Source organism: Lissotriton helveticus, chromosome 11 (genome assembly GCF_964261635.1).
Source record: "Lissotriton helveticus chromosome 11, aLisHel1.1, whole genome shotgun sequence".
In the NCBI taxonomy this organism is placed as follows: Eukaryota; Metazoa; Chordata; class Amphibia; order Caudata; family Salamandridae; genus Lissotriton; species Lissotriton helveticus.
Window position 1 is genome coordinate 643,010,413 of NC_136072.1, and position 24,391 is coordinate 643,034,803.

The 24,391-nt window shown below is 40.1% G+C and overlaps 1 protein-coding gene across 1 annotated transcript in view; it reads left to right on the forward strand.

Annotated features, from left to right (window-relative positions):
* PLEKHA2 (pleckstrin homology domain containing A2) overlaps positions 1-24,391 on the forward strand; it is a 662,181-nt gene that overhangs the window by 496,792 nt on the left and 140,998 nt on the right. Inside the window, exons 8-9 of the mRNA XM_078666480.1 lie at positions 5,182-5,328; positions 23,739-23,807. Of these exons, the coding sequence (XP_078522606.1) occupies positions 5,182-5,328; positions 23,739-23,807 (216 nt within the window). The remainder of the gene's footprint in view (positions 1-5,181; positions 5,329-23,738; positions 23,808-24,391) is intronic.

A 24,391-nucleotide genomic window follows, 5' to 3' on the forward strand; every position in this document is an offset into this window, starting at 1 on the left:
TTCTGTACTATTTGAAGTCTTTTGGTAGTGGCCTGGGAGGCTCCCAGGTATATGGCATTGGCATAATCAAATCATGATAAGACAAGGGCTTGAACTAGCAGCCGTCTAGCAGCAAAAGGGAGCAGGGGGAGTAACTTTCTAAACATTCTTAGAAGACCATAGCAACTCGCTGCCACTATGCGTGATTGTTCTTTAAAATCAAGATTACAATCAAGCCAGACTCCTAGACTTTTGATTTGTTTTTTTGGGACTGGTGGGTGCCTAGGCAGCTAGGCCAGAGGTGGTCTAGTTAGGAGGAGCAGACTTCCTCAAAAGAAGGAGTTTGGTCTTAGACCCGTTGAGTTTCAGGAAGGAATCACTCATCCAGTGAAAGACTTTCTCAAGGCAGGTGGAAAGATCAGGATTAAGGTGGTTAGATGACTAACTGTGTGTCGTCGGCGTATGTGATAATCTGACCACCAAATGGGCATACCGTTTCAGCCAGCGAGCTCATATACACATTGAACATGGTGGGGCTAAGGAAAGATCCCTGTACCCCACAAGTCAACGGTATTTGTTTTGAAGAGCATTCCTCTTCGAAGACTGTAAAAACCCTGTTTTGAAGGAAAGACTGTAACCATTTTAATGCCAGTCAGGTCGCTCCCGCCTCCCTCAGTCTTTGTATCATAAACTGATGATTTACAGTGGTGAAGGCAGCGCTAAGGTCCAATAGGATAAGGGCAGCGCAGCTTCCATTGTCAAGGGTCTTTCGGATTTCCTTTACCGCAGCCAGAAGAGTCATCTCTGTGCCTTGTTGGGGTCTAAATCCTGTCTGCGTAAGATGAAGACAATTATTATTTTCCAAGAAGGCCGATAAAATTGAATTAGTGTATTTCTCTGCTAATTTACTAACTCCTGGTAGTAAGGAAATTGGTTGATAGTTTCCCCAGTTATCTGGATATAGGTTCAGTTTCTTTAGGAGTGCTTTAACCCTTGCATGTTTCCTTCGGGGTGGCATAATCCCTGTCTTGAGTGATGTATTTATACAGTCAGGTATAACTTGTAACACCACATCTGAGATTTGATGGTGAATAGTAGGAGGGGCGGGATCTGAGGGGGAACCTGATTTGAGCTCTCTCAGCAAACCTTGCACGGTAGTAAGATCCAGAGGCGGGAATTCCTCTAGCAGGATAGAGATGTCAGGAGTGAATCTATCAGTGGATACAAACGCTTGAGGCGCTATACTAGGAGGGAAAGAATTATAAATGGTTTGTATTTTTTCTGAAAAGAAATCAGCAATGGATTGCACCACGATTGAACATTGTCTAAGACATTAGGGGGCTTGGGGGGTGTGAGAAGGGATTTAGAGATTTTAAATATCTCACGGCAAGAGTTTTGATATTTGATTTTACAGGAAGCGAAGCAGTCCTTCCTCCAGCTTCTTTTACATATCTGCTGTAGTTGGCGTAATTTTTGGGAATACCAAGGATTTTTTTTTGCTCCCACCTTTTCTGAAATTTCATTCCTTGGAAGAACACAGTTAAGGGAGGATTCAAGCCAGTTGTTAAAATTGTCGTTAGCGACAATGGGGTTTGGGTGAGATAGGGGAAAAGTATCCTTAAGGTTGCCTATCAAGTTATCTAACGGAAGTTAGGACCACTTGCGAGCGAATTTAGTAGCTCTAGCAGTTGGTAGAATAGCATCTGGTAATGCCCAATTGAAAGGGAGTAAGAAATGATCTGACCAAGGAATAGGAACAGCATCATCTACCGAAAGATTACTTACATTTGAAAAAATAGGGTCCAACAAGTGGCCTTTAATATGAGTGGGACCGTCCACTTTTAGCGCAAGTTGGAACATTGTCAATTCGTCGACTAATTCTAATGAGGAAGCGTATTGATCATCGTCAAAATGCAGATTAAAGTCGCCCAGGATTGTAAAATTGGGGGAGGCGCTAGCTAAATTTGCACTAACATTGGGTAAGTCCTTATTAAAAAGCCCCAGAGGGCCTGGGTGGTGCTAAACAAGCATTCCTGAGAAGGTGTACGGTGGGGGAGAAATCAGTCACAAAGGACATGCTTTCACCGTAGGGGGATGGGGTTTGGGGTTGTTCTACATGTTAAGTTATCCTTATAGACTATGGCCAAGCCACCTCCACAACCTATATTGCGGTCAAGCCTTTGTATTACATATTTTGGGGGAAGAGATTGAACAATGGCACAATTTGTTTCTTTATTTAACCAGGTCTCAGTTAGAAATAAAACATCAGGGTTTCTGTCATCAAGGAGTAGATACATTTCGATGGAATGATTAGGGAGCGAGTGGCAGTTAAGTAGAAGCATCTTAACCTGTTTTTTTATTGGGAGTATCTACGGTTTGAATGGTAGTTTGAAAGTTGAATTTGCAGTTTGTACAACGCGAGCTAGTGCTGTCTGGCAGCATAACATGAGCACACTTACTGTCTGCCTCTCTTCTAAGATCATAGAGTTGTGCCGCATTAAAAGAAATTCTGCCCCTCCTAACACCGGCGGGGTTCCTGCCCCTTGCCCCGTTTGGGCGCGCCAATTCAGCTAACTATAACTCGCGCCCCCGCAATACACTGCTGATGACGTCACATATTACATCACTCATGACATGGTCAGTGACATCACTCATGACATCTCAAATGACATCACTGATGACATCATCCAGTGAATGTGTGTTTTTGTGAAATTAAAACACAGGTGTTTTTATTTAAAAAAAAGAAGCCCTCTGTTTTTCATAGGGGGGGAGGGGCCATGCAGCCCCCTCCCTAGGATAATTTCAGCACTGGGGAGCCCATTCCCAGGGGCCGGCCTTAACTGAATGTGAGAGGGGGGCCACGTGGCCCCCCTCAATGGGACGATTTCTGCCCTGGGGACACCATCCCCCTCTTTAGTGTTAATTGTAGCCCTGGGGAGGAGGTAGCGTCCAGGTCCATGGGTCTGTGCAGACCCCTTATTTAATTTTAATTGTGACCCCTGGGAGGTGGTGGTCCCAGGTGGAAGGCTTGCACGACCCCAGTTATTCACTTTATATTGACCTTGGGGGATGATGGTCACAGGGGCCCGGGGCATCCACGAGGCCCCCGCATTAAAATGAGCCTATGCCCTGGGGAGGTGGAGGTCCACGGGGCTCAGTGGATCCGCGCCCCCCATTCATTTCTTTATAGGCATGGGAAGGTGGTGGCCCCCCTGCCATAATTTTAACATCAGCCCTGGGGAGCTGGTAGTCCTTGGAGTATAAAAATGCCCATATCGGGGGGGCATGTGCTCCTCCCCTCCATTCATATAATAAAGGAGACATGACCCCGGACCTAGCCCTCAAGTGCAAATCAACCTGTGTCTTTGCGGCACAATTGAAAAAAACTTTTTTTTTAACCCACAGCCAGTGGGACCCTGCCACCGCATCTAGGGTGACAGGTTATTCCTACTCTGACCCTTTTCCTATACTTTTATTGTTTTTTGGGTGACTCGGCTGAAGCCGACTCCCAAGATGACTGACAACACTTCCTGCTTGATGTTTTGGTAGTCAATCAGATTACAGCAGGGGGACTGTCAGATCCACGGAGGATCCGGGCCCCTAGATATACGGATTCTGTCAAATTTGGTGTATTTTAAATTTTAAGTTCAGTGGTTCAGGCTGTAATCATGTCTAAAATCTATATGAGAATTAACATGGGGAAAATGTGTTTTGGACTCCCCTTTTTCTCATTCCCCACTTGAAAAATCAGCCCGAACCTTTCAAGACAGAGAAGATGAAGTGACTGACAAATTAGTAACAAAGGCCCGAAAGTTTGACAGGTCACTCAGCAGGAAGCCGTCCCTCAGGACTTCACTATCAGTCTCCTCGGAATCGCAGAGAGTTGTGTAATCGCCTGACGCATTTCGATGTCTTTTACATCTTGTTCATAGGCTTGCTGAAACGCGAAACAGAGGAAGCTCTCTTTTATTTTCATTTATTTGCATATTTGATGAGTTCATTACCCACAGTGGGCACAGTACATCGTCTATTGCAAAGCATTTTGGGACCTGTAGTCCCTCTTCGAGCATTTACTCTACACTTAATAAGTTTCTGTTATCTTTTCATCTATTAAAGCTATTCTCCTTCCTTGGTAGGATCCATGATGTTTTAGGAGAACACTTTAATTAAGGCTTCCTGCGCCGATTGACTTCAGAAAGGTTCCAGTCACAGCCCCTCTTAAAAAAAGGTGGCGCTCCCGCCCTCCATCAGGGCAGCCGAGTAGAATTTATTGTAAACAAAGGCCCGAAAGCTTAGCAGGTCACTCGGCAGGAAGGCGTCCCTCAGAACTTCACTATTGAGTCTCCTTATAAAATTGGGATTTATCTGTACCTATTTAGAGTGTGGTACATGTTATTATATATGCTGTTAATAGTAGAAAGGGCATGATCATAACAACACATACAAATAAATATGTACTTTTTAAGCATTCTCTACGCCTTTAAATTTGTTAACTGTACCAAATGGGATTGATGGAATTTTATTGTGTTTTATATTTTGTGGAAATGCAAAGTATTTATTCTATGTCTTTGATTTTGTTCTATAAAAGCGATGATAAAGGCTCTTGCACAGCCGAAACGGGTCTCCCTTGAACGGCCGGAGTTGCCTGATGTAATAAAAACTGAAATCTTCTCCCGTCTTTGAGTGCAGGCTCTCTCTTACTGGGGAGGTTGTTTAAAAGGTGCTAGCGGTAGCACCCTATCGTGCACCACCAGCGTTTTGGTGCAGGCTGGTACACTGCAGCTGTTTGAAGAATATATATATAAGGCTTTTAACTTACCTGCTAAATACTTGCATCTTAGTTGCAAAGGCATGCATGGTAAAGGCTTATGTGTGGTAAAGATTTGTGTGGTAAAGGCATTTGCATGGTAATGGATGTGTTGTAAAGACATGCGTGGTTCCGTCATACAACCATAGGGGACACTGTCCCTGATTATTCCGCAGCGCACCATCAAATTGGTGCACCAGGCGCGAACTAAGACAGAGGGCCCTATAACTGATAAAGCATTGCCCCAGGATAGACGCAAATTTGAAGCACACTAGTAAAAGACAGAGCGGCTGCTTGCAGAAATATGCTGCTATAAACATAAATAACAATTAGAATTCATTTTCTTTGAAAAGCTGTAAATTATGTTTTGTGTCTCTTCTATTTTTGTTATTTAGAATGATGGGGAAGGCCAAGAAGGAAGCGATCCGGTTCCTCACACTAGCTTGAGACGCTCTATGAGTTATGTTCCCATGCCAGTCAATAGGTCAGTAGCAGGACTCCCAATCCTCAAAAGTGGATACTGCGTCAAGCAAGGCAATGTGGTAAGTTCCAGTGAGCTAAAAATCCAAGCACTAAAACTATTTAAGTTATTACAATATTCTTACCATCATGATATTAAATTAGTACACATTTTAAAATCATGCTGATCCATAAAACACTGTAATCAATGTTTTTGACTATTATTAAGTACTATTATTGTTTATTTACGTAAAATTTAGATTTATTTTTATTTATGGAATGTTTCTTATGCTCTGTCACAAACATTTGCACAGCAATTCACCCACATGTATTTATAATTTGTTGACAGGTGAGTGGTGCCCGAGGACTGGGCTCTGGTTATAAATGTAGAGCTGGTGGGTAAGTTCTGAACTCTGCACAAATGGGAGCTTGAGGATGCATCGAAAGCTGAATTTGCAATGAAAACTGCACCCTAGCAGTTTACATCCTACATTTTAGCAGGTCAAGTTTACCAAAATTTGCCTGGAAAAATGATGTGGAAAAATTCCGATACATGGATAAAACAGAGCGATAAACACTAATTCTGCATGTAATTCCCCATTTTCAGAGGCAAAAACGTGAGGGGTTGTTTTTCAGAGCCCTGCAACACTTTTGCACCAAGTAAAGTGGTACATGCATATGAATCAGATTTATGAAGCCATGCAAAGCCATCCTGTGTGCTTTGAGTGGCCTCATAAATCTTGAGTAAGTTGATGCAATGGTACTTTGGCCCAGTGTCCTGAGGGTGCCACTGAACCCTGAACCCTGATTATTGGTTTGGGGATTGGGGCATTTTATAATTCCTACAGAAACCAGGGGGCAGTTCCTTCCTTATGTTAATGCCCAATTAATTAAAAATTAAGCATTTCAGATGTTCAGTTTGGTTTCCATCATGGGTGTTCTATGGTGGCTCAATGCCTCAATCTCGCCCTGATACTAGTAAATACACAGTTGCTCGTCCGGGTACTGATACCTTGCCTTCATGGACCAGTCCTCAGCTTTTGACTGTGTCAACAGGGTCAAGCTGTGGCAGGCCATGAGGGCAATGGGGGTAGAGAATAGTTTAGTCGACTTCTTGGAAGATCTGCATAGATCATCCAAGGCCAATGTAAGGTTCTCTCAGGACCTCGGGGTTACCAGGGACCTGGACATTAAAAGGGGAGTAAGACAAGGATGCTTAAAAGCTCAATTCTTATTTAACCTTTATATAAATGATTTGGACAAGGTCTTAAGTAACCTAGAGGTAGATTTCCCATACGCTGGACGTCGTGGACTTCCTGTCCTACTGTATGCCTAATACCGCCCTCCTAGCGAGGGCGGCATTAGGCCTCCAATCTCTATTAGAGGCTTTCTCTAGCTTTATGTCTGACCGGGATCTGGCTATCAACCACACAAAATCATATGTTATGCAATGGGATTGCGACCAAAAAAAGCTTCCAATTTAGGGTTTGCTCTTCACCCATCCCCGTACAAATGTTTTCTCATACCTAGGGTTTCTCCTGGATGACCAGTTAGCATGGGGGCAACAAATTACCAAGAACAGGGGGGCTTTGGTTAGGGCTAACGTGGCAATGTTTAATTTTGCCACAAAGATAGGGAGGAAACCAATAGGTGCCATGCTAAAGGCGTATCAGGCTAAAAGCCTGGCTATAGCCAGCTACGGGAGTGAAATCTGGGGTCACCTATGGTGAACCCCTTACAGGTGGCAGAGAACACATTTTTAAAGCGCCCGATGTGTACCCCTCAAAGTCTTTCCAATCTGTCGGCCCATGAAGAATTAGGGGTTCCATTTCTGTGTGATACCCCAGCCTCGCGCCCTAATGTATTTTGGTTAAAATGCTGGCTGAATCCTGAGTTAAATCTTACCCATACCATAATGAGAGAGTGCTTGGCTCTGGATAAAGCACTCCAAATTCCATGGCTAAATTATATTAAAAGAAGCCTGGAAGGGATAGGACGTGTAGAGCTATTTCATAAGCCTGAAACAATCACCAAGGAGGATGTGGAGACTGTCTCTAAAGAAACTGGATAGGGACGAGCAGGAACACAAGAAAGTAAGTGTCCGCAGGTTTATAATGCTTAAAACAACCCCACTTACGGAGCCCTACCTCCCGGGGACCCTGTCCACACACGAGAAGTTTCTTCTAACCAGGTTCAGGATGAATCTGTTTAATCTTTTGCTGGCTAGACCTAAGGGCTGTCACAGAGGACAAGTGTTAACATTCTGTGGCTGCGACGGTTTGTCTCCACAGAATCTGCTGCACTTCATGTTCTTCTGCAAACTTTATTCTGTTCCACGGAAATATTACCTAGTCCTTTTATCCTAAAAAAGTTGAATTTTAGACAAGCTCGCCCAGCCCTCTTGTATTTACAACTATTGAATGATGATTGTATATTTTTTGTTGTGGGGTATTTAAAATCTATAATTAAGTCAAGGGCGTGTATGGATGTATAATGTGGGGGGTTATTGTTCTCTGGGCAATTTACTGTATGTTGACCTAGCTCTCTTTAGGGTGTAAAAGGAAAGCAGACCCATTTCTAACTTTTATGATGTTTAATGGGATGTTTGTTCCTTATGAATTAGTAGCTTTGCACATTTTGATATTTCTTGCCCCTCGCTTTTAATATCGAGTAATACTCTGGAGTGGGCTTGTTTTTTACACTGTCTTTTAATACGTCTGACCTTTTTTATGTATCGTAGATCTGTAACTTTTATGGTTGTCTTCGTGTAACTGAATAAAGTTTATTTGATTGGTTGATTGAAGCATTTCAGAGATAAATTGCAGAATTCGTTAGATTGCAAGAAAATGCTTATTAGATGATCCAGTGCTTAATTTGTAAAAAATAATTGCCAGTGCCCAACATTTTTCTTAGGAGGAGGCGTACGCCCACTTCACCAGCGGGTCGGGCCGATAATTTACAACCTCCATATATTGTGAGTGCAAGGGGTACATAGGTTGTGGCTGGCATCAGGGCACTTAATACCATCAACTGCCATATGGTTTTGGTCACCCTGTATGGAGCTTCCTATTTTTTTTAAAGAGATAATATCTGGCATTATATTTCTAATTAGTAAACTGTAATTTATAATTCTGCCACAAGGTGGCTCAAGCCTCTTACAGATTGCCAATTCAGGGTAGATGGTTGGAATAACTGAACTATGTTTAGTTGTGACTGGACAGCTCAGCAAACACAAACTGTAATTCATTAGCCCCAACAACATTTTAGCAGAACTACTAAGAGAGGGACGTTAGCTCTGCTTACTTGTTAATCTTCCTCCCTACAGAATTTCATGCTGCAAAAATAGTGTCTTTCCGCTGAAAACTAATGCCTGAATTGCACAGATTAGGCTCAAAAGAGTAGGCCTAAATTGATTACAGCCACAAGCCAATGATCAAGGATGTATGCCTGATTGGTTATTTGGGATGTATGTCAAATACCATAGGTGTGATATTAGCTGTTGGAGATATTTTCTTTTGAGGTAGGTGATTTGCACTTTAGTTAATCGATGAGGCTCTTAAAGAAAGGTTCCAATTTATAATTCAGTCCTAACTCATGTAAATATTTGACATATTGTGTATAGTATTGGGTTGTGTGAGCATTAAAGTTGTTTTTTTAAAGAAAAAGTATTGGTTGGACATTGATTCAAAGTGTAATATTTTTGTGTGTTGCTCGGAGATGAGTTTCTAGCCCATAACACCTCCACAAGTCAACCTTGGACTACTGTACCTTAAAGCCCTGAGAGTCTTGTTTTACATTGTGAACTCTGGGAAATGCAAGAGGAAAATATTTTACATTGAGAACACTGTGCAACTAGAATAGGAACAACTTCCCATCCATTGTGAACTCATTGACAAACACCATATGGATGGATAGATATCATTAAACACAAAGGGACCTTCGGACACAGATCTCTAGTTTGGATGATGCTAGTGAGGACGTGTTTTCACTGTGTACATGTTTTTATGTTTAGTATTTACTTGTTTATGCATTAAGTAATTAAAAAAAGCACAGAGCACAGATTTACTAAGAATGTGTGTGTACTTGTGAAAATCTTTACCATTTATTTAAACCCTTTATTTGCTTTAGTTTGTTCTTTTAGCTTTATATTTTAAATATGTAATGTGATGTTGATCTGAATAGCGCACTAATCACCCGAGAGGGTATCCAGGTGCTTGGGCAATGTGTGTAGGTGTGTGGACCCAAGGTGCTCATGTGAAGAGACCGATCTTCAGCTTCTAGCGGAACTCAAGAAGTGAGGAGGAGGCCCTAATGTGTTGAGGGAGGTCGTTCTATGTCCTGGCTGCGATGTAGGAGAAAGGGCAACCTCTATTTTTGCTTTTGCGGATGCGTAATGTGTGTGCAAGTGAGAGGGAGGCAGGGCGTAGGTGTCTGGTTGGTTGGTGAAAGTGTATACAGCTGTTCAGCTATTCTGGTCCTATGTTTTGCAGGACTTTGTATGTGTGCGTGAGGAATTTGAATTGACTGTGTTTGTGAATGGGGAGCCAGTGTAGCTTACTGGGGTGTGGTGGGATGTGGGTACAGTGTGGGAGGTTGAGTATGACTCTTGTGGCTGTGTTCTTGATGGTCTGGAATCTGTGTAGGAGTTGTTTGAAGATTCTGGTGTAGAGTGTGTTGCCGTATTCCAGCCTGCTGGTGATGAGTGCTTGCATGACAGTCTGGTGTTCTGAGGCAACCATTTGAAGATCTTTCGCAGCATGCGTAGGATGTGGAAGGAGGAGGTGCACAATGCGTTGACTAGAGCCGTCATGTTGAACTTGTTATCTATAATTATCCCTATATTTCTTGCGTTGTCTGTGGGTGTTGGTAATAGTATCAATGGCCACCAGGTGGAGTCTCATGAGGAGGTCTTGTTGCTGAAGACCAGTATTTGTGCCTTGTCTGAGTTTAGCTTCAGGCAGTTGGTTTGCATCCAGTCTGTTACCATGTCATGCAGTAAGTGAATTTAGTTCTGCTGGTGTTTGTCTAGTCCGTTGGAGGAGGATGAGTTGGGTGTCATCAGCATTTCAATCTAATTAAACGTGGCTCTCCTGAAGAAGGCCTGTGTGCCGAAACGCTTATAGAAAAAGTTCCTACGAATGCATTGAGCACTCCAACTGTATCATAAAAATCAATTATATATGATAATTGGCTTCTGCATTTTGTTGCCATGTGTTTATCTTGTCTTCTATATTGATATGAAAGTATAGTTTTTAGAGGTTATCTTCTATATCTATTAGGATCTGTACAATAAGACAATATTGATTTACACGTGTATTGGATTCCAATTGTTGGATTTGTGAGTGTATTGCATGCATGTGTATAGGTTATGATGGTTGTGGGTGATTGGATGTATTGTTTTAGAGCCATAATGTATGTTATGTTATGTACATTACGTGCTTGTCTAATTTAAATATATTGACAGTAAAATAATTTTGATAATTTTTTACACTTATGTGTTGATGAGCTCTGTTCAATATGGAATAATGTATCAGTAGGTTTACAGAATGGTTGCCTGAGGATTTACATTATAGTTGTCTTCTTCCCTGCCTCAGGAACCCTTCACCATTGCAGAGGGGTCCCCTTTTCTGTGCACTAAAATGGATGTACGCCATGCTAGAAAACACATAATATCACGAACATGCTCCATGATGCACCAGTGACCATTTTTACATGTTGTGTTTGCTGTAGCCAATAGCACTTTAGATTGGCAAGCTGAAAAGTAAAATTAAAGGTCGTGGGAGTGCCAATGCCAATGCAAACAAACATTTGCAACACCAATAGGACAGTGCATGTCTTTGAAAGGCATGGCCTATTCTCTGTACTAATGCTTGTTTGATCTTGGGACATCCTGTAATAGGCTGTGACACTGCAAGTTTGCGCTGCACACTCCTGTGACATTTAGCTTTGTCAAAGCCTATAAGTCTTGCATTTAATATGCTAACACATACAAATAACATTTGTGCATGTCTGCCTTTGCATGTGGTTGCACAATAAAGCCAGGCATATTTAGTTTGCAAATGTCTGTGATATCTTGCATATCTTAAATATTATCTTACTGCATTCTGCATTAGAATGCCTTTGTACAGTTACATACCTTAGAACACTAAGATAGGCACAAGTCATCAAGGTGTGAACCACTATACCAAGTGAGGTGCACCTGTGCATGAGGTCAGATTATGGTCAGCCAGCCTCCTCATGCTTATCCTTAGTGAGTTTTTGGTGTCTTACAAATGCTCTCCAGAAAATAGTTCATGTCATGTCTTATTGGTTGTAATGGCAAGAAGCAGTAAGTTTTGAATACTACGACACTGGTCCAGAAGAAATTAGCAGCATACATACTGAATAGGTTCTCTAATGGCTTAAATTGTTTTCTTACCTATGAAGGGAATGATTCTGTAATGAGGCCTCTTCATTCAACTCATTGAGGAGAGCACTGTCAATGATGACCATCTCTGATCCATCTCAAATAGGACAATTTTAGCCTCTAATCATACATATGTTTAATGTAGGTTTTTTAAATTGCCATTCATGCTATTTTCATGAGGTAATTATACTTTGGTGAATGGCCAAGCACACTAGTGATCACTGTTTTTAATTGGCATTGGGTACATAACACACACTCAACGACCATCTTTTTAATTTAGGCCTGGCTGTCTTGAAGAAGGATTTTATATAGTGTCATTGGTGAAATTCATAAACTTGTTATAATGATGAATAGGGATCTCCAGGAATTATCAGTAAATAACTATTTTGCAATTAGCAAATGAGTACTACTTTCATGACCAAGAGATTGAACATGGATGAAATATTACCTTGTTATAATCATCATATATTATCTCTCTGAGTATTTCCTGTCTCAAAATAAATATACTGTTTATTGAGGTATAGGTTTCACTTATAAATGCACATTTATTCATGCTGTTATGCAATACAATGTGATGATTTTGTCTCCTTGAATATGTTCATGTTTTTCTGTATGGAGTGAATTTATTTCCCAGTGATTTATTCCAATAATGAACATGAAAAAGGTTTCATAGAAGCTGATAACTTAAGTTCTCAAATATTGTTTTTAAACAATAGGCAAGAGTTCACAGAGTTAAATGAATGGCTGCCAGGGCTTTACGTTAAATTATTTATTTGGAAAATGTTCAACAATATTCAGACACAATGTATAAACTAAGAACAGAGTGTGAAAAAGATAGAGTAGAACTTTCTACCAGAAACTCGAGGCTGAGGGTCATACAGAGCTGTAGTCACCTTCCTTTGTTGAAGGTTACAGGGAAGGCTCATCTAGCCTTCACTCTGCAGGCTTATCTGAAGGCTGGCCAGAGAAAAGAGGATGCAGATTGTTTACTGAACATTGGTTCTATTGTTTGGAAAAGGTATGGAGGGTGAAACACCTTTGCAAGTAAGCCACGTTTGGTGCTGAGTTTAGTTATCCAAGAGTAAGGTGGGGTTGGAGATATCAATATTAAGAAGCTTTATGATATCATCACAATGTTACAATAGTTTTTCTTATTCAGTTCCTGAAAAGTACCATTGCCACTATTTTGATTGTGTTTATATTAGTTACTATTAATATTGTATGCACTAGGATTGGATTTTGATTTTAAATAAATATTGAAAATATAGTTAAGGTTCTTAGTGTTCTTCAGTCTGTCTTTCCCTGCTGAAAGAGGGCTTGGGTTCCACTAACTAGCCTTGTGATATCTCACACAATTGATTGTTATCTAGAAATCTTCTTACTCAAGTAATGCTCAAGGGATTGTGGGGTAGTTGCAGTCTATCAAGTTCTCTGTCTCAGGCTGGCATATTGATTAGGTCCATGGTGCCAGAGGATCTATACAACCGATTTCCGGGCAAAACAGGAACGTAAAAAATGTATAAATTCCTAATTCTTAAACAGGTTTGCTTATAATCATATTATAGCCTTATAGCCCGCCGTAGCGGGCTATACCAGCTATTAATGGCCCGCTCCCGCGTTAAAGGCCTGAGCCAAAGGCGAGGGATTTTAGCAAGGGACCGGGACTTTAACAGCCGGTATAGCCCTGCTACGAAGGGCTATAAGGCTATTAGAACATTCTGCCACTAGAGGGCAGAATGTTCTACTAAATAAAACAAAAGCGTCTCGGAGCCCGAGGGGATTTAAATCCCCTGGAGCTCCGAGAGGCCTTTGTTCATAGCATTAGCTGTGAGCAAAAGCAACATTGGAATGTTGCTCTGCGGGCCTTTACCGGCCCGTAGAAGCATGGAGCACTCCATTGTCTACAATGGAGCTCCCAACATTCCAATGTTCTAAAAACGGTTATGGGCCATTTAAACATTAAATATATTACATACAGTTTGCTTCTGTGAGGTAAATTAGGCTTACTTTCAGTGTTGTTTAATTATTGTATTGCATATGATGTCAGATGAATTGTGAGGACTCAAACTGTTTGAAACTTTTTTTAAAGAGATAAAACATGACTGAAATTAATGAAGAGTGTTATCTGTGAATAGCAAGTCTATTAGTGCAAGTAAGACAGCCTTTAATGGAAATTATACTAATACTTATCTAAGCATTCACTAAAGATATCAAATTAAAACATTTGATCTTAATTCCCCAAAGGGTCAATAATTTTTGTGCGTAACTCCTATTTTGAACTTTTATATTTAGATCAGATATTTGCCGATATTGATAGGGGTTTCAGTAGCTCTCTGTTTCCTATGACGGGAGTGACATGGCTTGCCATTTATGTATTCTCGTTATGATTTTGTACCATTCTGGAAAAATCCCAGTTTATTGGAAGCTTTACAAAATATATCTGGTAATATGGCAGGGTGCCACCATGCATAAACACTGGGTGATATTCGGCTGAAAGATGATTTCACTCCATTTGACACATATCTCACTGCAGGGTTTAGACTTTTAAAGTTGAATGGCAAGCCAAGAGTTTTTTTAAAAGACTTTGATCTGTCAAGAGGCTTGGGAATATGACGTAATCCATTATGTGGTTATAAAATAAATTCTAGGGAAAAGACCACATAGCTGCATTACTCCCACATTATATTGTCTAAGGAAGACCTAAATTATCAGGGTACAGTAAAATGTAATATGAAAAGGGAGCTTTGCATAGACTTGGAATTATGAATATTAGATTGCAAGATTAACATGCAGCTCATTCCACAAACCTGAAGTTGATTGATTACTTCATTATGCTATCTTAACTAGGTTACCCAGATTATCTCAAAGTATGGTGTCTAAATGTTCTAATTATTTTCGCTGTATCATTTCAGGAAACTTGTTTAATATAATTAGAAATATTGGTATAGAGAAAGCAGTTTACACTTAAAAGGGGCACTATAGGAGACTTCACCATTCCTGGGTTAATTTTCTTCAGGTGTGCACCATTCCACTATATTGCCATTAGAACCTTTAACTTTATTTGCAATATGAACGGATTAAGGATATTGTGTAAAAGTTATGGGATTTAATAAGGGAAAGTATGGTAGCAAATGGAAGAACATGTGATACTTTTTTAGTTTGTTTATGTTTTGCTAAACAAATATATAATGTGTTTATCTCAAAGTGCAGTTGTGCATAAGAAACAACTAAACCACTTCCTGGTAATATTGCTTACTGAGCAAAGGCTTATTTTCCAGGTAGTAATTCGTTCAATGTGGATTTTATTAATGTTGACTTTAATTGTTTAATGAGACCAATTTAGTTGGGATAAAAAAGGGCTGCTATAGCCAAGTCAGGTGCATAGGTTACAGCAATAAAGTGTACATTATGGTCAGTTGTAACACCATTTGAGTTGAAATGAAGGTGTGCAGTTATTTATAGAAAGCATCACATGTATTTATTAATAGCAGGACAAGTTTTATGTTCACAAATGTAGACCTATTACATCTGCAATGCAACACAAACAACAGACAAGCTATTGCAGTCTTTCTTTTATGTCTAGGGTTCTACAGACATGGTTCTAAAAAAAAAAATTCCAGAGCGTCTATTGTGTTCCCATTCTTAACACTATGTCAACCACTTCTGATTCTGAAGTTGGAGAGTGATGTAGTGACAAAAGTAGTAGGTAAATTGGTCGCTTTCTCAAACACCAATGCACAAAATATTTCCCAAAGGCAAATGTATACAGATCAAAATTCCTCTAAGTTCTTTAAGAATGGCGTTGGGCCATGTTGCTGGTGAGGAGATTAGTAGAAGCGTTAGAGGAGAGTGTAGAGAAGTATGTCTCTATAGGGCATAGAGACATGCCTGATAGCCAGACGTTAGGCAATGACCAAGAGAAGGACCGGAAAGAGAGGATAAAGAGGACAATAAAAAGGCAGTGGTAGAGGAGTGTGTCAGAAAGGGAAAAGGTTACCTCCAGGAAGAGAAAGAAAGCTAGTAGTGGCAAACCAGTTAGTGTAATAGTGGGAGTTCTTCTTCTACTGTAGTCGATTACAATATGACAAATTTTGTAACACTTTTTTGTAGTGGGTACAAGTTTGTTGGTACTATCCAGATGCAAACTTGGCACCGCCTCTGTATAAGTGTATTTAAATAAACCATAGATAAGACAACAAACCATCCTAAAACTAACTTTCCCTCATCAATCTGACTGACCTGGTGTTGTTGCACACACATTCGGGTGATGCCTTTCCAAGTTCCTGGTGTCATTGTTGCAGTTACTTCAGCAAACATTGTGCAAAGTTAAAAAGTAGTTTTTTTGGGAAACAGTCATGTAAATAAAACAGTGATTGATGGCGATTGCCAAACCACAGCCCTTGCCCTTTTGTTTGCTCCCTCTTTTACTGCTGAATCTTTGCAAAGTTGTCTTCATTCATTTTAACAGCCAACCCTGACCTTAGAAACAGCTGTGTTTCTATTGGAGAAACAAAAAATTAAAAACTTACCTCCTACCCGGCTCCAGCGTGATTTGAGAGATCATACAGACCTCTCTGTCCCTACAATGCAAAACGTTTGAGTACAGAATGTGTAGAAGAAACAGACATCAAAAAAAGCCTCTGGACCTTTTGATCCTTGCTAACCTTTGACCCTTTCACACCTTACACATAATCTCTAAAATATCATCATGAAAACTATGCTCTATAGACTGCAGACCTTACTCCATCTTGAATTAGTATTTTGACCAAAACAATCCGTATTCTTCTGGTCTCAAACCATTGGTGGGTAGGGTCTACGTGGCACTTTCGGTCAAACTTTGTTTCTCTACAGCTTTTATCACTGTCAGAGATCAGGCCCTTCCAGATGCTGTTCCTGCAGCTGAACCTTGGCCTATAGATGTTTTACCAGATCAGGGCCTGCATGTTTCAGATCGAATTTTTCTTACTTGCGAAGTATGGCAGAATGTAGCTGTGTCCTTTCTAGTGGTTCTTTCTTTGGACCCTTGGTTTTCAATAATTATTGAACATCAGGGATAATATACAACTGCACGCCAAAGACATGCAATTCTCATTAAAATGTCCTCAATGCCAATATATTTACTGCCTTGCAGCTCTGCCTCACCGCAGTCACAGATTTGATACAAAAGAGCTTGTGTAGAATTCTTCTTTAAAGATGACAGCAAAACGTGAAGGTTGTTAGGATGGGTTTATTAAAAGAGAGAAAGAAAACAACTCTCTATCGGAAAAGCCTGGGCTAACTGACCTTGGCTGGAATCCAGGCTACCAGGATGTTCTAGCCCCAGATTCCATTCAACATCATTGGTCAGGATACAACACATCCCCTATCCTTAACACATTAACAGTGAAGATCATAAATGAAAAGAATTGCTAATTTTTTTTACAGGAAGGTGAGAAAACAGTGTTTACAAAAGCAATCAGATATCATTTGGAAAATTATACCAAAATAATAACATGTATTCAGTGACACATCAGATGTTAACAGTAATAAAATATTGTGATCACACATGGTAGTGTGAACCAGTGGAAGTGTGAACTCATGACTTAAACACGTCAACTATGACATGGCATGCACCAAGCTGGTTTGATTTTTAACCTTGTCCCAAGACCCTTATTTGACACATCACTGTTTTGTTGTTTAATCACAACATCTCTTGGTTCAGAAAACGTATCATCTTTAGGCCATAGATATCTAGGTACTCTAACGACCTTTCTCGTGATCCACACACTACCATCAGACAGCTCTACAACCTGGTGACCCATTCTGACAATTTTCATGGAAACGGAAAAACTGGATTCACCAGATTTAACTAATCTTCCTTTTTTCACACGGACCCACTCACCAATATCAAATGGAGGTATGTGACCCTTAAGCACCTGGGAAAGCGCTTGTTTATCATTTGATGACATTCTATGAATAAACTTGTCCACTTTGGTACTACTGGCCACTATGGGACGATCCACTCTATTCCTCATTTCCATCATCCACATCTGGTTTAAATTGCACACAGCCTTTCTTGCCCTCATTTTCTCAAATTGCGATATATCTCCCACTGTTCTGAGTGTAACTCTATAATTCCATAGTAAGTCCTTGAGTACCTGAGAACAATTTGTTCCACTGGCTAAAGCACTACAACCACAGTAGACAACCACTCAGATGACTTGATCTCTTCAATTATGTCTTTATTGCATAATCTGTCAAACTATTCTCTTAAAGCTTGTCTCATAGACAAAGGAAGGTTCCTGACTTTATGTACTTTAGGAACGGTATTCTGTTTTAAAATAATTTTGTGTACAAAATCTTTCAACAATCCTAACTTTGAGGAAAACACATTGGGGAATCATTTCTCCCATTCAGCAGTTTTATCAACATTTACCTGGGCTATGAAATCACTATATCCTAAAACTTGTTCAGGATTATTAGGATCCAGAGTAATGAGCAAATCTCTTTGTTGTGACCATCCCAACAAGCAAGATCCCTCCTTAGCTACATACACATTGGCAGTTATGGTCCTACCTTTAAAACTAATACTAGCAACAAAGTAACCCAAAACATCAATGGGTTTATTGTCATAACCAACCATTTTTATGTCAGAAGTTATCAATTGCATGTTGGGAAATTATTTTAACCATTGCTCACCAATTAGAGTATGGCGGGCACCAGAGTCAGCCATAATTTAAATATCATGGCCCTCAATGTTAACAACACAGAATGAAGAATCCTTGTTTGTGTCATTAACTTCATGGAAACACAGGAAAAATGCTTCTACTTGGCCATCTGGTTATTGATGTACTTCCTTGATGTGAGCTGGTCTGTTTACATACTTGTTTTGTTTCTACACATTCTGGCATAATGACCTTTATTTTTGCAATACACACCTGTCCGACCTCGGGAAATGATCTCTCATTTGCCAAACGACCAGATAACCCACATTGGAAACAGACAAAATTTCGCTTTTCAAAAGCTTGAGAACTCAATTTAGTTTTTTCTTTACAACTATCATTTGTCGATTTATCATCATTCACATTCTTTTTCACTACTTGTACTTCAGAAGTGAGTTTTTCGGCTAACTCTTTCATACCTAACTTCATATCTTCAAATCTATGACTAATGTCAATTGCTTTCTCTAGTGTAAGGTCTTCCGCAGCTAACAATTTCTCTTGTAATTTTGCATCGCCTATTTTGTGTACCATTTGATCACGTAACATCTGGTCATGAAATTGTCCATACTTAAATTTTGCAGCAAGAACCCTTAAACCATTAAAAAATGAGTCGATGGATTCTTTGGGTAATTGAGTTCTACTAAAAAATGTGTGTCTAGCAACTATCTCATTCACCTTTTTGATGCATAAAGTATCCAATTGTGACATTGTCATGTCATAAACATCCAGATCATCTTCATCGTCTACATCAGCAATAGGTGGCAAATTACTTAAAACACGTCTCCCTTCCGCACCTAAACAATGTTTAAGAATAGCAAGTTTACGTTTATCAGTATACACATCACCACCAATAGCTTCTAAGTAGGCTTCAAAACCATCTTTCTATTATCTCCATTCTAACACAGTATCACCTGCATTGGGTAAGAAGGATAATGGTGCAACAATGCCTTCCATTTTGCCCAGGGTGTGTGGATCACCGTATGATGTTCACTCTTTTGCTGGTGTCCACAATGCTGAAATACAAATCGTGCAGTTGGTGCCCTCAATTAAGTTATTTTGTCAATATGTGCACTGGTACAGCTGGTGTCACAATACACATTTACCAGAAGTAAAGTAAAAAGTTCAAACGATTTCTGGTAATAGATTCTCACAATTGGTAGTCTTTGATGAAGAATGAAATCACTGCAGTGTTAAATTTTACTGACAACCATTTGACATATTTCATGAATGGTTGGCTTTGTTTTCAATGTTGAACCTTAGCTGTTATTCCTAAAATGGCCACTGGCAACATTTCAACTTGTTTCGGAAGTTGGTTGGTCTCATTTTATCCCTGGCCAGACAAGATACACGCTGTTGCTTGACGTGCCAGCATGCGCGTGATAATCACCGCATTTGCTTTCTTGTGACGTGCAGGAGTGGAGGGCTAACACACTGCAGATGCTTTATTGGGCACGCAGGGATTCATGCGACGTACAACAATGGAGGAGCTTCGCACAGGCACACAGCAGATGCTTCTTTGGGCGCGCGGGGATGTACATGAGGAAACGCTTGTCGGGTAAGCGTAAAGAGTCACACATGCACATTCAAATGCCCAAACTCCGCTGACTTAAATTAAAAATATGCATTCTGGTACTCACGACCGGTACCAAAGATCGACTCCTCCTTTAGTCAGTCTCTCTGCTACGGAGGTTCGCTTCTTTGCACACGCAGGATATGGTGTGCGTTAAAACAAAGTTCTGATCTGCCGCGATGTCTTTGCATCGGCAGTGCTCCAGGCCTTCCTACAACACGAACCCGCTCGTCGCCAGTGTAGAATTCTTCCTTAAAGATGACAGCAAAACGTGAAGGTTGTTACAATGGGTTTATTAGGAGAGAGAAAGAAAATAACTCTCTATCGGAAAAGCCTGGGCCAACTGACCTTGGCTGGAATCCAGGCTACCAGGATGTTCTAGCCCCAGATTCTATTCAACATCACTGGTCAGGATACAACAGCTTGCTACACTATATAGTAATTTGAACAAAATCGTCTTTATTGGATCAAAGTAAAATCTGCCCGCTAAGACATCAGTCCTCCACTCCTTTTCACCTCAATGACCTTTCAAAAAGAAAACTATGTCAGGTTCCTCCTTGATAATAAGATGGCCCTTTCACCAGAGATCAGTGCCAAATGTTTTTCTACCTTCCTGATCTCACACTCAACCCCCATTTATTCCCTTTTGATTAACAATCAAAGTTTGTAAGTCACATCAAATGCAGCAGACCTTGAAGACTGATGAAGCTCCTCCTATGGCTCGCTGTGGAATAAATGTTTGTTATCACGCAATCACGGCAGTCAGTAATTGTTTTCCTTCATATTTAATTGACCTCATGTGCTATGCCTGGTTCTCACACTGTTATGAGAACCAATCAGTTTCTGCCAATGGTGTCTCTTACAGTATGTGTCATGGAATTACCTGGCCTTAACATAACCATCAAATGATTCACGCTTAAAGACCATTGAGTGTCACAGTGCGCTACTAGAAATTGTATTAATAGTTGATAGCAGAAGGTATGTAATGCTAACTGACATGGTTAAGCACATGTGTATGTTAACAATCAGACACTCAGACAGATGGACGGACAGACGGACTGTCAGGCAGGTGGGCGGACGATTGACAGAGATAGGTAGGTAGATAGACATACAGACAGACAGGTGGACGGATGAATGGATGGATAGATATTTGGGACGAGTTAGTTGTACACCATGAGTGTGTAACTAAGCATGGGTCAGCACCCAATAGTTTTGAAAAACACGAAAGAACTTCTGAGGTCTATCAGCCAAATATATTGGCCTAACTGGCATGTGGTACACTATGTCAGTATGTGCTATAGTCACCTTAGAACACTGCTGAGAAAAGTAAAAGTACAAACCAACACGAGCACCAATATTGCCTAGCTATTTCAACACTGGATCACAAGAAATGATCGCTCGAACTACTGAAACCAAACAGTAACTCTCAGGGATTGTTTTTTTCCCGGAATTAATCCAATACTTTTTTTATTTTGCATCAAAAGAACCATATAAATGAGCAATTTTTTCTTTTTGCACTTACAAAACTGTTTTAACTCCACGTCACATAAATAAAGACAATTTCTTACAACCTAACAACTTTCATTCAAACACTCATACACAACAACACATTGATATATATACACACACGAAATTTCTGGAACTATACAATGTTATTTACAATTTCCTGTTATTTGAAAACATAGCATTGGAAAAAACAAATGAAATTTTTGATGTTTGATAATCAAATAGAAAATTCCTAATGCTGAGTAGGGGGGTCTACGCGTTTCGATAACCCCTTGGTGTGGGGAAATCTCATCAGGACCAAGTGCCTGTAAATGAAGGACAAAGAACAAATCAGCCTGGGGAAAACCGTGCCTCTGGCACTGCAGTGAGGAGGGGCGAGGAGAAACTAATCCTACCTCTTAGGTGCTCGGTTTTCTTTCGTTAGAAGAAACTGTAATGAAAACAAAGCCCATTTAGCTTCTATTTACAAAGGAACTTATACTTGTTTAGGCGACAGACTCATTCGTGAATACTCACATAATTTGACCCATGTTGCGGATTATCAGGATTGGTGGAGGTGGAAATCTGTGAAAATGGAGCGTTTGGTCTTAGCATGGCGGTGTTAGGCAGGCTCTGTGACTATTTGGCGAGAGACGGGGTTTTTTTCAAAACACACTTACATGATTCGGGCGGGTGTGGCGGCCGGACTGGGTTTCCGGATTTAGCGATGGTTCTTTGCACTTGAATTCGCTAAAATGGAAAGGGAGACTTGAGTCAGGTCTTTGTCTCCGCTTAATGTTTCTCCCGTTATAAGATGCTGACGGTGCTAGCATTTACCTTTACAATTCGCTCGCGCTGAGTAAATCAGGGGTCCACACTGTTCAGCCTCTGACATTCAATGCCGGAGCTCGCACCAACTCGTCGGTGTTGCTCCTCTCGCGTCAAGTGATTTAACACACAAAGTGTGCCTAAACAAGTATAAGTTCCTTTGTAAATAGAAGCTAAATGGGCTTTGTTTTCATTACAGTTTCTTCTAACGAAAGAAAACCGAGCACCTAAGAGGTAGGATTAGTTTCTCCTCGCCCCTCCTCACTGCAGTGCCAGAAGCACGGTTTTCCCCAGGCTGATTTGTTCTTTGTCCTTCATTTACAGGCACTTGGTCCTGATGAGATTTCCCCACACCAAGGGGTTATCGAAACGCGTAGACCCCCCTACTCAGCATTAGGAATTTTCTATTTGATTATCAAACATCAAAAATTTCATTTGTTTTTTCCAATGCTATGTTTTCAAATAACAGGAAATTGTAAATAACATTGTATAGTTCCAGAAATTTCGTGTGTGTATATATATCAATGTGTTGTTGTGTATGAGTGTTTGAATGAAAGTTGTTAGGTTGTAAGAAATTGTCTTTATTTATGTGACGTGGAGTTAAAACAGTTTTGTATGTGCAAAAAGAAAAAATTGCTCATTTATATGGTTCTTTTGATGCAAAATAAAAAAAGTATTGGATTAATTCCGGGAAAAAAATAATCCCTGAGAGTTACTGTTTGGTTTCAGTAGTTCGAGCGATCATTTCTTGTGATCCAGTGTTGAAATAGCTAGGCAATATTGGTGCTCGTGTTGGTTTGTAGTTATTGATTGTGAGGCTTGTCCTTATTGCCAGTGAGCCCAGACCCTGTCTTGGTAATGGTGAAGAAAAGTAAAAGAGCATGAGTCACGTGTGTGAGAAATACAAACTCCGATATCTGAAACTTATTCATGAACTGGTCAACAAAATCCAGAACAACTTCTTATGGATAACCATCAAACGAACCAAGTGATCAGTCATATCATTTGGTCGTCCACACTGTGACCTGGTCGGTCTTTAGATCATCTAGACCACACGCCACACAGTAAGTTGTTAGTACTGGATCAGGTCAACAGTGCATGGTGAACCAACAATTGTTGGTCAGTTGATGATGGTTGAAAGTGGTGAAAACACAGTGCAACTTAACAGAAAAGTGGTGAGTCTAAAATAGGGTGATATGTCTAAACTACTCTTTAATTCTCTTTAAACAGCACCCAATCTTCTCCTTCAAACTTAGTAGCCATGTCAATTTGTCAAAAAAAAAACAGTATATTGAGAAACATGTTGTCTATATTAGGGGAGGAGGGACTTTGAAAAATTGTACACATCTGGTTTATAGACCTACACAATATTACTTGAGTAAATATGTATTGACAAAGCAGCTTTGCCTATAATGACATTCCGGAGTAAAACTATGCGTAAGTTTTGTGAAACTAAGAGAAGGTAGCTAGCTCATAAGATATTGTTTTTTTAAATATTTGCAGCGGAAGAATTGGAAACGTCGGTACTTTGTCCTTGATGACTATTCGATAAGTTACTTCAAATGTGAAAAGGTAAGTTATAACTTAACCTTACTACAATCTTACTGGTAATTTCAAAGGCCTGATCCTTAAGCTGGTGCAAGGATGTTTAATTAAAGGGATAGTAGTTGGGCGGAGTTTACTGTGAAGGGCATGTTCTGACTATAAAATGTAGAATTATTTCACTGGCTGCTGATAGACATTTGGAATTACAGTTTTCTAGACTATGAATTTTTTTATTTGATTTTTATTGGTTTATCACCTCTGCTCTCTGAGCATACCCTCCCTTTTCAGGATATTACCTTATCCCGTATTTTTTCTCGAATATGATATTATTGTTATTATTTCTGATTCTCGCAAGGGTCATGTTCATACTATAAAACAATGATCGCAACAAAATAAATAAAATACATTGCCCACATTCTTCTCCTGGCGTATTTAGCATCTGCTTCATGTCAGATTTCTATTCATATACCTTGTGCCACCATTGTCAACATGGTCAACCCATCTGCAGTACAGTTTTTGCAACCACATCTCTATCTTTGATGGTATCCCTGCCTTTTTTGAACTGTCAGGACCACTGTCAACTTTGTTGTGACTGATTCATTTACAGCGGT